This window comes from Magallana gigas, chromosome 4 (genome assembly GCF_963853765.1).
Source record: "Magallana gigas chromosome 4, xbMagGiga1.1, whole genome shotgun sequence".
Classification (NCBI taxonomy): domain Eukaryota; kingdom Metazoa; phylum Mollusca; class Bivalvia; order Ostreida; family Ostreidae; genus Magallana; species Magallana gigas.
The window spans coordinates 18,101,330-18,117,904 of record NC_088856.1 but is presented as its reverse complement, the minus strand read 5'-3'; the positions used below and the strand labels follow the sequence as shown (position 1 = coordinate 18,117,904).

At 33.5% G+C, this 16,575-nt stretch overlaps 1 protein-coding gene across 1 annotated transcript; it reads left to right on the top strand.

Annotated features, from left to right (window-relative positions):
* The first annotated feature begins 398 nt into the window (after positions 1-398).
* On the top strand, positions 399-15,411 carry LOC117681995 (chromatin modification-related protein MEAF6-like). The gene is given in 8 exon segments (XM_066083253.1): positions 399-419; positions 5,563-5,632; positions 5,635-5,677; positions 6,357-6,444; positions 14,463-14,499; positions 14,991-15,073; positions 15,075-15,166; positions 15,405-15,411. Coding segments are annotated over 8 exon segments (441 nt in total).
* Positions 15,412-16,575: the final 1,164 nt, after the last annotated feature.

Below are 16,575 nucleotides of genomic sequence, written 5' to 3'. Positions count from 1 at the left end.
AGAGAGAGAGAGAGAGAGAGTTTAAATCATGTTTTTCACACCAGAAATTCCCTCAAATTGTGAAAAATGGAACTGATGGGGCGGGATTATCACGAAAGTATATGGTCTAAATAGCAATAACTAAGTTTTTCCCACGAATAATTTGGACATTTATTTTTAAAACATCTTCATTCGGCCTCGCACCGTATGGGATTTACTGACCATGTACAAACCATATTAGATTAACATTAAACTATATGTGTAATTAAGCAAAGCACCAAATGTTTTAAAGCGATTTTATATAACCAACTTACATTGTTTTAGAGCCTGTATGCATCATTAATACGATATTTTTGTAACAATCATTGTCATTAATAGCGGATAATTTTCAAAAACTAATTAATTAGTATAACGCAAATATGTTAGTGGTCAAGAGGCAGGTATTGCTGGCTGCAGCTGTAAAGGTTTATCATGATGCAGTTTAAGAAATTCGCAAAAGGAATTGGTTTTTACTGTGTGTTAGATATGAAGACAGACAGACAAAGAATGACAGTGCTAGATTGGTAAGCAATTCCTTGTTCGTTTTAATAATCATTTCTATGAAATCGCGCAAGCATAAACGTCCATCCAAGTTTATGCTCGTAAAGTCATTTGGGGGAAATTTCGAATCACCCCGCGTTCCGTGTTTTAGAAAGTGTGGTGTATCGCACTGCAATGTACAAAACACGAACAAATGAAACTCTCCAACAGTCACCACCTGCAATGTAATTTACATAGGCGTCGGAATCGGAGGGGGGAGGGCTAAGGGGGGCTTAGCACCCACCCCACCATTTTTGCAAAGTTAGACCTAACCATTAGGCACATAGCATCATAGAAGGTTAGCCTCCCCCCCCCCCCCCCCCACTCTTTCTCGCAGGAAACATATTTGTTCCTAAATTTACCTTGAAATGATTAAATTATTGAGAAGTTGAAGTCATAGGCATACTATTCCCCCCCCCCCCCCCACCCCCCCCGGATTAGGAATTTCATGATGTGGGAATTTTTTTTATTTTGGTAGGTAAGATTTTTTTTGGAAGTATAGGTATAGTACTACCCCCCCCCCCCCCCCCCCCCCCACGGATATTTTGGGAATTAGTTTTTTATCATTTTTTTTTTGCTTGTCAATATTTTTTAGGATAAGTCTAGCCCCCCCCCCCCCACTCACTTTCAAATTGCTTCCAACGCCATGCAGTGATTTATATATAGAGAGTTTAAAGAAGAAATGACATACATTAATAAATTATTTTGTTATTAAAATATTCTCGCTTACCTCAGTAAAGAGAATTTATGTGATGAAAACGCTGCTCAATATTCATTTCTCATTACACTGTATGCTATTGCTTTATTCAGCGAGAAAATTGATATATTGTATGTTTGTTACAGCATGCGCGGATCCAAAAAACATTTCCAGGGGGTGTCCGAGGGATAATTTTGTTTTCCAGTGTTGGAGAGGGGTTTTGAGGCCTATTTCGGGAATTTTGCTATATAATCTTTTTAATTTGATTTCCCAAGAGGTGGAAGGAATAGTCCATGCACCCCCTTCTAGGTCCGCACATGAACGAGTATGATCTTTCTGTTGGACCAAAACAACGAACTGTATTAAACATGCGATTTACACATATTTACAATCAAGTTGAACAAAAACTGTTATTCAAAATACCCCAAATGACTTTAATGATTTCGTAAATAGAATAATATATAGGCTTATCGTGAAATTTTTAAAGCTGCTATGTTCGATTTTATACGATGGCTATGCTAAGTATGAGTATCATAATAGACATTGCAGTAGTTTTCCAGGTACATTAAGCCATATTTTATTGAAAAAGTGATGTACACAATTTATTTACAAAAACAAACGACATAAATTGTATTGATTTCTTTCGTCTCATAATAAAATTCGCTGCTGAGGTCAAGGCGGGTATGGTTGTATTACGACTTTGAAAAAAATTCAAATCAAAAATAAACGTCGGTACATTTTATTCACTAATATTTGGGGAAGTGTTTTGTATACATGTACAATCGATACATCACATGCGGGTTGAATAAACCCAATCATTCGGGAACAAAACCAAGCGGTTCCCGTTTCTAAACATTCCCAAGATGGATTTTGGTTTGTTTTGTTTTTTGTTTTCTCATCCAGAAATTTTTTATGTACTTTAAATAATACAAACTTTGAAAGGAGACGGATTTTGTTTGTGTAAATAGGCATTTGTCTAATAAATTTGGTCTGTATAGAAAAATATTTGATACTCCCATAGCCAAAAAAAATCGGACTATGTAGGTTTAAATTATCTGTATGTTTTAAAATCTTCCTTTTCTCGGACAGGTGAACACTATCTTAATTTTTACATTTTATTCCATACAAAGTAAAAACTGTTACCACATCATACGTGTAAAATTGACAATCACGATCGTCAGTTGTAAACGTTTGAACTCTCGGAAAAAGATGTATAAATTTGTTCTTAATGTTCTCTAATATTATAGCTTATTTATCGATACAACTACGATTGTGATTTATATTATAGTTCTAATATTCAAAGAATAAAAAACAATATAGACCTAAGAAAGTTAACGATTACACATAGTTCATCATCATACGATGAAATATAACAGTTATGAAATGCAAAACATTTACGATTCTATATCTCGATTAGATCTAAGAAGTTTTTTTTTACCAACTTGTGGTCTTACAGTTTGTTTTAGTGATTAAATCCGCTTGACCAACTGAGTTGTCTAAAATATATTAAATAATGATAAAATTTTGTGATTAAATATTTTCATGAAGTATATTGCAGTCCTAGAAATCTTTCCTTCTTTTACCGCTATATTTGCACCTTTACACAGAGTAGATGCTCTTTATGACCATAAAACAGGTAATGAAAGTCCGTGCGGTCAGAACCATCCATGTGAAAATTAAATGTCTATGATATGCGGTATCCAATTTTAGAGACACGGTTGAAATTTAGTTTCAAGAAAGAATGTCTCTGTTTGAAATGCTCTGAAGAAGGAGACAGAAGATACGAAAAAGGTATCAATAGGACTTGAAGCGCGTACGCAGGGGGGATGGGGGGTTGGGCACTAAAGTCTTAATCTCGAACACGGTCGAAGCATCACCATTATCTCCAAATAAGTTATTATTATACATGCAGTTCTTGTTTTTCTGTCCAAAGATTCAGTATTGTTCTTTTACATGCATGAAAACTACAGTAAAATGTCACCAGATGGAATTTTTTTAAATGTTGATCATCTGGCTAAAATTTTGTTCTAGGATCATATCAAAGTAATTTTTTCAGTGCCCCATTCCTCCTTATTTGGCATATCGCAGTTTATATTGCCGTTCATTAATTAACTCTGAATAAAAATAATACATATAAAGTACATGCTTCCTTTGGTGCTTAATATTCTCTCGATTTCTTGCAAATTATACAATACCAGAGAACGATGCTGTATGTAGTAGCTTTTTACCCGATTAAAAAAAAAACCGCATTGATATTACCGATGTGTTTTATTTGATTTTTTAATCAGCACTAACGGCAGCATGAAAATGAAAAAGTCGCGCACACTCGAATTATACTCGGCCTTCGGTGGTGGACTAAAGTATTAGCTCTCGCCATGTTAAAGTTGGACTTAAGACCTGTATTTTGACAGTATTTAAGATTATCCTATTAAGATATGACAAATTTATGAGCTATGGTGAGATCTTATGAAAAATATTTGGTCTTTTAAGATAGATTTTAGTCAAAAGTCGGTTATATGTTAAACGAGCCCAGGGTTTATATGGCAGAGTAGGAAAAAGTAAGATTGGTCGTGCTCTTGTGGGGGAGGGGGCATTTCCTTTGGTCCAGGTTGTGCATTAGGACAGATATTATTTTCCCGTACTGACGGAAAAGTCCTGGGGATGTATTCACAAAAACCATACGCCAGCCATGGTAAAACGCAGACAACGAGTTTGCGCTGTGTGACGTAGTGACGTCATGATTATGGTGTCATTTTTAACGTTGTGACGTTATCAGCAGTATTTCACTAAACACATAGATCATACGATGTATATTGATACAAATTTTAAAAAATCAATAATGAAAAACAGAACCTGAATGTATTTAATATTTATTTTTATTTTAATGTATATTTTTTCAAATTGCCATAGGCCCAAATAGGCCCTGTGGCACTTAACGTAGATATTCAAATAGGCCCAAATAGGCCCTGTGGCACAGAAATGGTTAAATTTAATGTGTTGTTAAGCCTAATGAATCATTGAATTCTAAACAAATCATTAGTTAATAAACAATCTATGTAAGAATAAAAAACCCTTGCCCAATGTATGTCACCGATTAAAATGAAATTTTATATGTAGCACAATTATAACCATATAGGCTTAGGACAAAAAGAGTATCTGCAGCTTTGACTTTACAACGGTTGTCATGGAAACGGATTTTCTAAGTTCATGCATTGGCAACAGGGCAAAATATGTAATATATTGAATAATTCCACTAAATAGATACTGTTCTGAAAAAACAAATATGGAAAAATATCATCTTTATTAACTTAAGAATTTGATATATTTTTTTTTTATTTTTTAATCCTTTGGAGCTAGTACTTTTAATTACTTATTTTATGCCACAGTTTTTATTTTATTATGCTTCCTTTAGAATTAAAAAAATATATATTGATAAAATGACGTCACAATGTACTGGCGAGAAATGGTAATCGGCGAGAACTGGTCGCACGCCAGTATATTATTTTTACTGATCATGAATCTAGAATGATAGCAGCAGATCTGAAGCTCTGCAGAAATTTATTTATTGACATGCAGGAATCTCTGGAGAGCTACAATTCCTCTCTTACAAAAAGTTGCAACTGATTTACAGTGTACAGAAAATTGTGCTGGTTTTAGACTGATTAATTTCCTAAAATATGCTGTGGAAGTACTCAATACTTGAAACAAGAAATCATCAGAAATTTCACTACAGGTGTCATAACTTTACTTGCCCCAGATTTTCCTATTCAACACACATCCTGACGTCACCACACACAATGAAGTACTGTCAAACTTTGTTATGTGAACTAAACGGGACTGTTTAAAAAACTTAGAGATATCCAAATATTCGAAATATCAAGGGTAAAATACTTAGAAAATAAGTGGTTGGGACAAATCACTGCGGCATATCCATTGTATTGGATATATATATATATATATATATATATATATATATATATATATATATATATATATATATATATATATATATATATATATATATATATATATATATATATATATATATATATATATCAGTGTTCGAGATATCGAAGTTCAACTGTTTATTAACATCTTTCGCAAGCAGATTGAAAATCTCATGCAGTTTAATTTTACATATACACAAACCAGCTTACTTAATTTTTTGGGCTTCTGAGGGTGGTAACATGTAGTAAAATTTCAGAAAATATTTTTGGTTTAGATATTTTAACAGATTCAGAATGTGGCCCAATATGTTATCATAGAATAATCACTGCTTATATCTCATTTTTTGTTTGTTTGTTAAGGATACCCTTGCCAATCTGGAAAGACAGATTTATGCTTTTGAAGGAAGCTATTTAGAGGACACCCAACTCTATGGAACATCTTTAGGGGATGGGATAGATACCTAGCCAACACAAAGTAAGATCAGACAGAAAGCAATAATTGTCATTCATCTTTTTTTATTTGTGAATTAGATAATTTACAAAAGACTGATGGAAAGTCTAATTAAGGCTTTGAACTACAAAATTTAATTTTAATCGATATTGTACAGCTATCATGACGGCTTGTTTAGGTTTCTAGTCAATATGTATATGGTAATTAGTCAGTTGAAATAGAAGAATGGAAGGACAACATGAATGCTAAATGATTTACTTTTGAAAGCTTATTTTATTGATTGAAACTTTGCATTAAGACAAATTTACTCTCATCTTTCATTCTCATCTCTTTTATGAATGTTTCATAGACCGAAATCATAATGTTTATCAATATGTGTTCATCTGTATTACATCTCTAAATCATCAGGAAAACATCATTATCTTAAACTTGATGGAATTGTGGAAAATGATACGAGATATCAGAGGATCTAACACATATGGACGTTAAAATTTACATGTAAAGAAACAGTGGTTTGAACAAGCAATTGCAACTCACTTTAAAATATTGATGATATTCGATACATATCAAAGTTCAACTCTATATCATCGAATTCCATATCAGTAATGTTTTTCTGTGACATTTTGATCATGTGTTTTCATTTGTTTCATGTCTCACATCATCCCCCTATTAATCCCTCCCCAACCATTAGCCTGTTTTCCAGGACCACAAACAGTAAGGCAGACAAACGGAACAGGAAGTTCAAGGAGGCTGACCGTCTCTTCTCCAAATCCTCCGTCACATCGGCCGCAGTAAGTCAATAATTTTCAAAGACAGAATTAAATGTGATGTAGTAATGGTTAATTGTAAAGTTTTATGATTTTTGGATGGACATCAGTCGCTTGCTCTTTTTTCCATCAATGAATTGATTGTAATAAACTCAATTTTATCATTTGCTATTATATTGTTCAAAGGACAGCATGTGAAGCATAGAATTTTTCAATAGTTTTACATTGAAATTTTCGTCTTAAAGTAGTCCGAGTATCGCACTACGCCATAATACGGATTTTACAATATTGGTTCGACTTTTACAAAGCGTTTTTAATACCCGGTATTGATTTTGCTCTACATCGCTGTTGTAAACAATGGCAATAATATGTTTTACGGTGTGACCGTTGGGGCGAGCGCAGAAGGAGCCACACATCTGTCATCATTGTAAAATGCAACCCGTGGACTTAACCAAACCAAAAATAGTTTGCTTTGTCTCTAAAACTTTTACCACCGCAAGGAACCGGAAGATATCAAACTTTTATTTCAATGGTCCCTTCCTAGGCTTATACACTTAAACAAAAAACTACCACTGAGCATTAATAAAATGTTAAACAGACTTATTAAAATATTTTGATAAACACAAAGCTGGTTTATTTTTTATTTTTTATCTCTTCTTTTAATAATGATCATTAGAATCAATAAATTGCAGGCACGTAGCATCAGGGGGGCCGGGGGGGGGGGGCCTGGCCCCCCCACTTTTTCTCGCAGCAACAATTTTTTTAAAATTTACATATAAAAATATGAATTATAATGGAGTTGGCCCCCCCACTTTTTTGGAATTAGTAAAAAATTGATATGAAAATACGGAAATGAGTAGTAAAATTGAAGTAACCCCCCCCCCCCCCCCACGGATTAGGAATTTCATGATTTGGAGGGAAAAATTTTTTGGTAGAGAAGAATTTTTTTTGGAAGTATAGTAGAGTCCCCCCCCCCCCCCCCCCCACGGATTAGGATTTTGAAGATTTTTAGAAACATTAAGTTTCCCTCTTTTTTTTTTTGCTTGTCAAGATTTTTTGGATGGGTCTGGCCCCCCCACTTTCAAAAACGATGCTACGTGCCTGAATTGTGTGTCTGTGTTATTTCTCATTTTGTTCCTTGTTGTTACCGGTGTTTTCTCTGTGACATCAATTTTGTTTTTAATCTTTTTAATTTTTGTACGCTATATAAGCGTTGTAGACATATGTGCCCTCCCCCTCTTTTTAGTGTGTGATATCCAATATTATTGAAAGGTTTGACCATACATGTAGATATTTTAACAGTTTAATTAAGGTCTTCCGTTTCCAACGGAAGACCTTATTGTGATTGTAATGTTTCTTTTTATTATTATTTTTTTCCCCTTTTTGTCTTGTGAATTTCTCAGAGATGTCTTGATGAATTTTTATAAAATTTTCAGGAATGACTGAAAATATAAACATCTAGCGGTTTTTAGTAAAAGATTTTCTAAATTCACTTCCGTTCGTCCGTTTCCTGTCCCGCGACAAAAAGCTTGTCACCTCCAGATCTCAAATACAGTAAAGACTTGAACATCCAAACTTTGTGGGGTGATAGACCTATAGCTGTAGATGTGTTTAAACACTTTTGTTTTGTTCGTCGTAACTTCCGGTCGTCACCGGAAGCACTTAAAAATAATTATTTTAAGGCATTAATTTTTTTGTTCGTAGAATAGCTATATAAATATAAATCTATACATAGGATATCTCTGCGATGTAATATCAACGAAAATATTCTACTTTCGGTGAGATATCTCAATTATCTCAGGTAGCTTTTATAAAACACATTTTGTACCCGCGATATCTCAGAAACTATAAGTGATCAAGGCACGAAACATTCACGTATGATAGACATTTGATTGAAGATGTGTTTAAACGCTTTTATTTTGTCTTCCGTCACTTCCGGTCCACACCGGAAGAGTTCAAACAAATCGAGCTGTTTGTCAGTTTAACTTTTTTCCTTTGATAGTTTTAGTTATTTCGATAAATAATAATGTAAGATAGGCAAGTAAACAAGAAATTACGCAGGGGTGTTAAGGAAGCATATGGAATCTGAGTTACATGTAATTCCGTGAAATCACAAATCTTAGTTATTATGTACATATTCAAATATATAAGCAACGAAACGTAGACAAAAACAAATAAAAAATACTCAAAGGCAAGTTTTGCCAGAAATTAGTTTGTAATACGTAGATTTACACATTGATGACGTCATGACTAAAAGTTGAATGTCGTGTGAATTTGATCGGAAAGCATTGTAAACATATTCAAAATATAACTAATCTAAGAACTCTAATAAAGTATTATAGTGTGATTTATTGAGAATTGAACATAAGGATACTGGGGGAGATGTTAGTTTTATCAATCATTCGCTAAAAGGTATGTAAATTTGCTTTTATTTCTCGGCCAGGCTTTCCTCTGTCGTTGTTTACGATACAGAAATCCAAGTAGAACAACACTACCCCGTGTATGTTGAACTTGAAATTTTATACGTATCGTTAGTTTGATCAATGCTTAAATTGAAAAGTGCTGCTAGAATCCCATGGTGTGTGTTGTTTTGATGCATTTTGCCGTTTTCCGTGCAAACTATATAAAAGTTGGGAAGGTTTTACGAGTACCGGATGAATAACTTTTTAATAAGGAAAACCATAGGATTCTAGCAGCGGTTTTGATTAAATTGAGATGTTTTGCCTTCACTTGGTATGTTTATTTTATTTTGGAAACCGCGGGGTAGTGTTGTTCTATCTCATTTTATGTTAAGGAATATACGTAAGCTATTTATAGTTGTCACGTGATAATGCACCAATGTGGCAGTGATGTACTACCCGATTTTATTGCACTGACATCTATTTTAAAGGATAATACTAAGTTTTTGATCTTATTCAAAATAATTATTTAATTTCACGATTTTGAATACAACAGTCAAAATAAGACGGCAAATTGCCCATATGCTTCCTAAACACCCCCGCGTATAAATTTAATTTTTATTGAGCACTTCCGTTTGTCCGTTTCCTGTCCCGAGACAAAAATTCTTATTTTGAAGAGATCTAAAAAACGGTAACAACTTGAACAACCAAACTTTGTGGAATGATAGACCAATGTACGTACATGTGTTACCACTATTTTGTTTAATCCGGCGTAACTTCCGGTCGTCAAAGGAAGTAATCCAAATTTTTATTTTTTAAAAATTATTTTGTTTACTTAGCCTGGAAGTAACATTTAAGCTAAAGAAAAATAAAAGGTCATATTCAAATGGTAAAAAAAAATCTACTTCCGGTGAGATATCTCAAATATCTCAAATAGCCTTATTTTACAAAAACATATAGTACTCGCAAGATCTCAGAAATGTAAAAGATCAAGACAACAAACTTATATGGATGATGAACATTTGTTTGTACATGTGTTTAACGGGTTTCATTTTGTCGTACGTTACTTCCGGTTCTCACTTGAAGCATTCAAGCAGAAGACTTTTTTTTTACTTTAGATTTTTTTAACATTTTACTCAATGTGGAGAACAGTAACGTTCCGTAGGTAAATGTACTAAAAATATCTACTTTTAATTTCCTCAATCACTTCCGTTTGTCCGTTTCCGGTCCCGAGATAAAACTCTTTTCTTAACGAGATACTATAGATAACAAAAACTTGAACATCCAACCTTTGAGGAAAAACAAAATGTATATATTATATCCATTTTCTGTTTACAAGATAACTGCATTTTTTTGTGCAGATTAATACATGAGGAACGGAAGACCTTTTTGTTGCTTTAGCAACAAGAGTCTAGTTTTTTCTTTTATTTATTCATTACAAAATGACGTGAATACACGTAAATCTAATAACGATTAGACTTTTCTTTTTTAATAATTTTTTGTCACCTACCTAACGTATACAATGATTGGATCAATATGACAATAAATTTAGCATGGAACTTGCATGTGTATTTACTGAGCAAAAAAAATCATCAAAACAAAACTAATCAGCCAAAGAGTCACCGTTAATAGCGAGCACAGTATCAGTATTAATGGTGATTCCCTACTGAGTACTCATACACGTTACATTCAGTACAGATGCTTGATCCACCTCTAAATGTATCGCGGGAATATAAAACGCGAGATCACTGTGACGTCATACTTAACTTTTTGCGCTCGACAGTTTTCGTAAATTGTCGGACAAATTCGGGATAGGAAATGACGTCATAGGTACAGTTTTTTACGTAAGCATATGTGTTGTTTACTTTAATGTTTTTAAAAGGATTTTTTATAGTTAAATGAAAATGATGTATGCGATTTACAGGTAAGAATTTATCTTAGAAACGCTTCCTGTTTCGCCATGTTGCTATGCACTGCAAAGGATCACTGGGATAGTAGAACGTTTTCACGCGGGTCCACAAAATTTTCTTTGAACAATGTGCAGATTTCAACTCGAATTTCCTCCGTTCGTACACGTTGTCTATGGAGCTCGCTACGCGAGCGGCGCTTCGCGCCGCCTCGCTGCGCTCGCTAATAAGCAATTAGAACGGTAATATATGTATTCTATGAGAGATAGAAATGATTAATGTTGAGAAACTCGATTCTGTTAAAATAAAATGAAAAACGAAGTTTCTGATTAACCAGGATATATTCTCAGGTATGCTTATATCTTCTTTGTTTTGCCCCCCCCCCCCCGAATTTTTAAGGTCTTCCGTTTCCAACGGAAGACCTTATAGTTTTCGTACGATTTCTTATTAAGGTCTTCCGTTTCCAACGGAAGACCTTATTGTTTTCGTACTGTTTATTATTATTTTTTTTTTCCAAATTTTGTGCACGCGATTTCTCGAAAACTACTCAACCGATCTGAACAATTTTTTCACAGATGATGGGAAATTATCTGAATTTTATATGTTTTTGAATTTTTTGTCGTCGTCACTTCCGGTCCGGATTTAGGGTCGATTTTGTAATTTTTTACGACCAATTTTGTGCAGAGTTGATCTCAGAAACTATAAGAGATATGACTTTGAAATTTTCAGGATAGGTAGAGCATGGTTTGAAGTTGTGCACTATTTAGTTGTTTTGCACCAGTGGCGCTATTCCTTGGAGCTCGCTTAGGCACAAAAATGGGGTACAGATTTCGAATCAAAATTTCCATATGTTTTGATCAGTATCTTTTTATCAGTTGATATTTTGACAAGACATATAGAACAAAAGTAGTAGAGAATCAAAAGTTCTATCCAATAAAATCAAGAAAAGGGGCTGGCCCCTTTAATTAGGGACCAAGAGACTCGTAAATTCTATTACGAATAACTTGAAAACGATAAATATTTTGTTATGCATCATAAAAATCAAAGTTGTTGATCTCTACATTATCGGTTTGAAAGAGTCATCGTCAGGCCCATGTCTGACGTAATTAGGGTTTTTATTCTTTATCTTCAAATTTTTTTTTTTTGGGGGGGGGGTAATTTTGAAATTGTATCGATATCTCATGGTATCATTTTATCTAAAAAAAAAAAATAAAAAATCGGACGGAAGACCTACTCGTTACTCGTAACGAGGTCGTATCTAGTTATTATTATTTTTTTCCACAAATTTTGTGCACGCGATTTCTCGAAAACTGTTCGACCGATTTCAACCATTTTTTCACAGAAGATGAGACTTGATATAAACTTCATACATTTTTGAGATTTTTCCTGTCGTCACTTCCGGTACCGATTTATCGGCCATTTTGCACATTTTTACGACCTTTTTTGTGCAGAGTTGATCTCAGAAACTATCAGAGATATGACTATGAAATTTTCAGGATAAGTAGTCTATAGTTTGAAGTTGTGCACTATTGTGTTGTTTTGCGCAAGTGGCGCTATTTCTTGGAGCTCGCCTAGGCACGAAAATTGGGTACGAATTTTCATTCAAAATTTTCACACGTTTTGATTTATATCTTTTTATCAGTTGATATTTTGTTTAGACATATATAACAAAAGTGGTAGAGAATCAATAGTTCTTTCCAACAAAATCCAGAAAAAGGGGCTGGCCCCTTTATTTAGGGGCTACGGCACTCTTAAACTCTATTACAAATAACTTTAAAAAGATAAAGATTTTATAATGCATTATAGAAGCAAAGTTGTTGATCGTACCAATATCTATTAGAAAAAACCATTGCCACGCCCATTTATTGCGTAATTAGGGATTTTTAGGGGCCATAGTACTTAAACTTTGACGCAATATAACTAGGGAAGTAGACATATTTTGTTAGACATCATAGAAGAGAAAATGGTTGAATTAATAATTTAAATCGATTCCAGTTATCAAAAAACGAATTTCTGTCCCCATTAGGAATCTAAAGGGCTGGCCCCTAAAATATTCAATCATTTGTATCTCAAAAATAATCAACAATTTTAGATGGGTGTAAGAACAAAAAATGTTAGTATTCTTAAGACCTTTTCAAAGAAATAAAAAAAAAAGGGCTGACCCCTTAAATTAGGGGCCAAAGCACTCGAAAACTCTATTACAAATAACTTAAAAACGATAAAGATTTTGTAATGCATTATAGAAGCAAAGTTGTTGATCGTAACAATATCAGTTTGTAAAATTCATTGCCACACCCATTAATGACGTAATTAGGAATTTTTAGGGGAGTAAAACCTTAAATCTTTAATGTGCTGTATGTTTAAATGTGAGTGGAAATTCTGAAACTTCATTGATATTTTAATGGTATCGTTTGAAAAATTGAACGGAAGACCTCCTCGTTACTCGTAACGAGATCGTATCTAGTTCTTTTTCTTTTCCTAAAACCGATTTAAATTTAGAGACAGAAGCTATTTCGAATTTAATCAATCTTCAATTAATTAATGTTTAATTGATATCTAACTTTGTTGACAAATCCAGGCAGAAAACTGTAGCAAAATGTGATTTTTACGGATTTTTTCGTCAGGGTCTACTTGGTTTAGAGCTTATAGCGTGAAAAATAATCCGTCAACATATAATTTATTTTACCAAATCTTTTTTGTAAGATGTCAATCTATAGAATAAACACCATGAATTTAAGTTTGAGTCCATAAAATAGTAAAAAAATTACCAAACGCGATACTAGCATTGCATTTTTTGTATTCTATTTTGATACATCAGGTCCATAAAGCGTACTTACTTACAAAAATTTGCGCAAAATTGTTGATGAGATATGGCTTAAATAAATATTTATACTCTATTTTGTATGTTCAGTTCTAATTTTCCCTAAATTGGTAATTATTTTTAGGAAAAACGGACGTCTGGCAAATTTCCTAATTGTCAATAATTTTCGCAAGGGGGTACACCCGTCTGAGAGGTGATAACAAACAAACTATACTCTGTCCCAAGATATTTTGGATTCACGTTTGGCTTAATTGTTTGATATTTATAAATACCTCAGGATCCAAACGATGTTCATTCAAAAGTATGAAAAATTTCCAAGATTTCTCAGTCAAAACGCCCCTGTTAGCTTATCAGGTTTCAATACAATGCTAAAAAATGTGATGTCTACGGAGATTTTGCATTGCAGCAAGCCCGGATGATAACGTTGAAATATTGCGCGATGTATTCCGAGTGTATTCCGAATGGAGAAAAGATGTAAACATTCCCCATTATAAATCTCCGTAAGGAATCTGTTTTCGTTCCTGTGAATTTTTCCGAGTGAAAGATGATAATGTGTCAATGAAATTATCTTGGAAAATATCCCTTTCAACTATTTCAATTGCACTTCTTTCACAGGTAAGTGTATTTTTATTAAAAATCGTCCAAACGTGAATCCAAAATATCTTGGGACAGAGTATAGCATGTAAACATACATATTTTCTTTTGTATATGTATTGCTAGAATGTATATTTATCATTTAAAGCCAAGCTTTGAATGATTGAGCCCATTTAGTGCCGAGTATAGGACTACCTTAATTAATGTTTAGCAGATATACAATGTATTACATGTACTGAAATTTTACAGTACACAGATTTCTATGTTCCTTCATGCACTAACAAACAACTAGCATTACTAACAAAATATATATCATTTTAGGCGGTCAGTGGCATTGTGGATACTTTTGACAAAAACAGTAAGTAAATATGGTATTTAGATAAAGTCAATTATAAAATTTGAATTTTTTTTTTTTTTTTTTTTAAATTTTTGGTATGTATTTTATTAAAATTGTAAATTACATTTTTGAGAGAGAGAGAGAGAGAGAGAGAGAGAGAGAGAGAGAGAGAGAGAGAGAGAGAGAGAGAGAGAGAGAGAGAGAGAGAGAGAAGAGAGGTGAGTCAACATTGGATATTAGAGGTGAGTCAACATTGGATATTATGCTCAACAGAGAATTAAGGAATAGAAAGAGAGAGGGAAGGAGGAAAAGCGATAGATTGAAATAAAGAAATGAATCAATATTGGATATTGAAGAAAGGATTTGGTAAGAAACATAGGATAAAGAGAAAGAGAAAAATGAAATGTTTAAATGTTTCAGTACATACTACATTTTGTGTCCAATAAAAATTGAAGAGAGAGAGAGTTAAAAAAGAGAAAGGACTAAATTAATATTGAGTTTTATTTACACAGGAGACAGGGACTGCCCCTCAAGCCCCGACTACCAAAACAACCAAAACACTGCCACCCCCCCCCCCCCCCCAAGCACAGTCGGACAGCAACGAGTCCAGCCACAACCACTCAGGGAAGCTCCACAAGGGGGGCGGGGTCATTCGACACAAGAAAAATAAAAGCAAAAACAAACACAGGTACCTCTTTTTAAGAGTTTTTCGTACAGCCATATTCAATCTCTAAGAAAAATCCTGTACAATCATTTATAATCTCTACAAAACATTTGTCCCTGAAATATGTTTTTTTAAGTTTTTTCTTCTTTGAAGGCGACATAAAATACCTTTTTTAGATTATTTGTGTATTAACAGTTAACAGGGACTTAATAAGCATGATCTCTAAACATTGGGATAGTAAAAGAATTATTGCATTTTGTAGTGGATGATGTGAGGCAGAGGTATTTAATTCGAATTATCTCCCTTACACCATGTATTTACTGTGACATACAGGAAAGACATCTTCACCTGTTGTAAAACATTACCTCTTGTGATTTTAGTTTTAGAACAAACCAGAGACATCCTTTAATTAAATTATCTCCTAAGAAATTGCCTTGTCAGGGGCAGAATATCCTTATATTCAAAGAAGATATGAAGGGTTTTGTTAGCATTGCTAATAATGCTTAATATATAGTTCCTGAAATGCGCCCTCTCTGCTTCGCTCCATTGGCACTCACTGTTTACAAAGCGCTCACCGTATGTTCACTTTGTGCTCATCGTTCGTTCAGCGTTCACTTATTGCTCAGTCAGATAATATCATATTTAGACTGATATAAAACAGTACACACATGTAGTTTATTGTTATTTTTCCCTGATTACCAACGAAACACAATGTAAGGATAACGTCCAAGACGCTCCCAACAGATAAATAAATCTCGTGATCACCGTTCCCTTTGCAATCGATATTGCATTTACGCTCCGTTTGCTTTGCATTCATCGTTCGGAGCTCACCAAATTCCATTCAGCATATTCACTCACTGTTCAAGTGGGAAAGAGGAACGTTTCGGGGACTGTATAAATTAATGGATATCTTGCAAATGCACCATCTGAACAGCATTCATTTTCATACCCACATACATTAGTGACTCTACATAATCTTATTAGATATAAAGATACAAGGCTGGATTATATATGTTTTTATTTGAGGTACTAGTATATAAAGCATATAACATCAAGCAATTAAAAAAAACCTGTAATAAAGCAATATTGTAAAAAAAAAAGAAAGAAACTATAATTGAGAATCAATGAACAGCATATAATATATGTGCATTCAAATACAATATACAAGTTACATGAAGATCCAGAAAATGATTAAAGAAGACAGACTTCACTAAAATTGTATTTGAGTCAATAGTCAAGACATCTCTCTTTCTTTTATCAACAAAATACTGGTATTTATTTGAAATAATTTAAAGTGTACATAAAATATAATTTGTAAATAAAACAAATAAAAAATCCTCAAGATAATTGACTAATTTTAGTGTCATCTCTTGAAGCTGAAAATCAAAGAGGTTTAAAATTTACCGGTATTTAATTCACATCATACTTGTTAA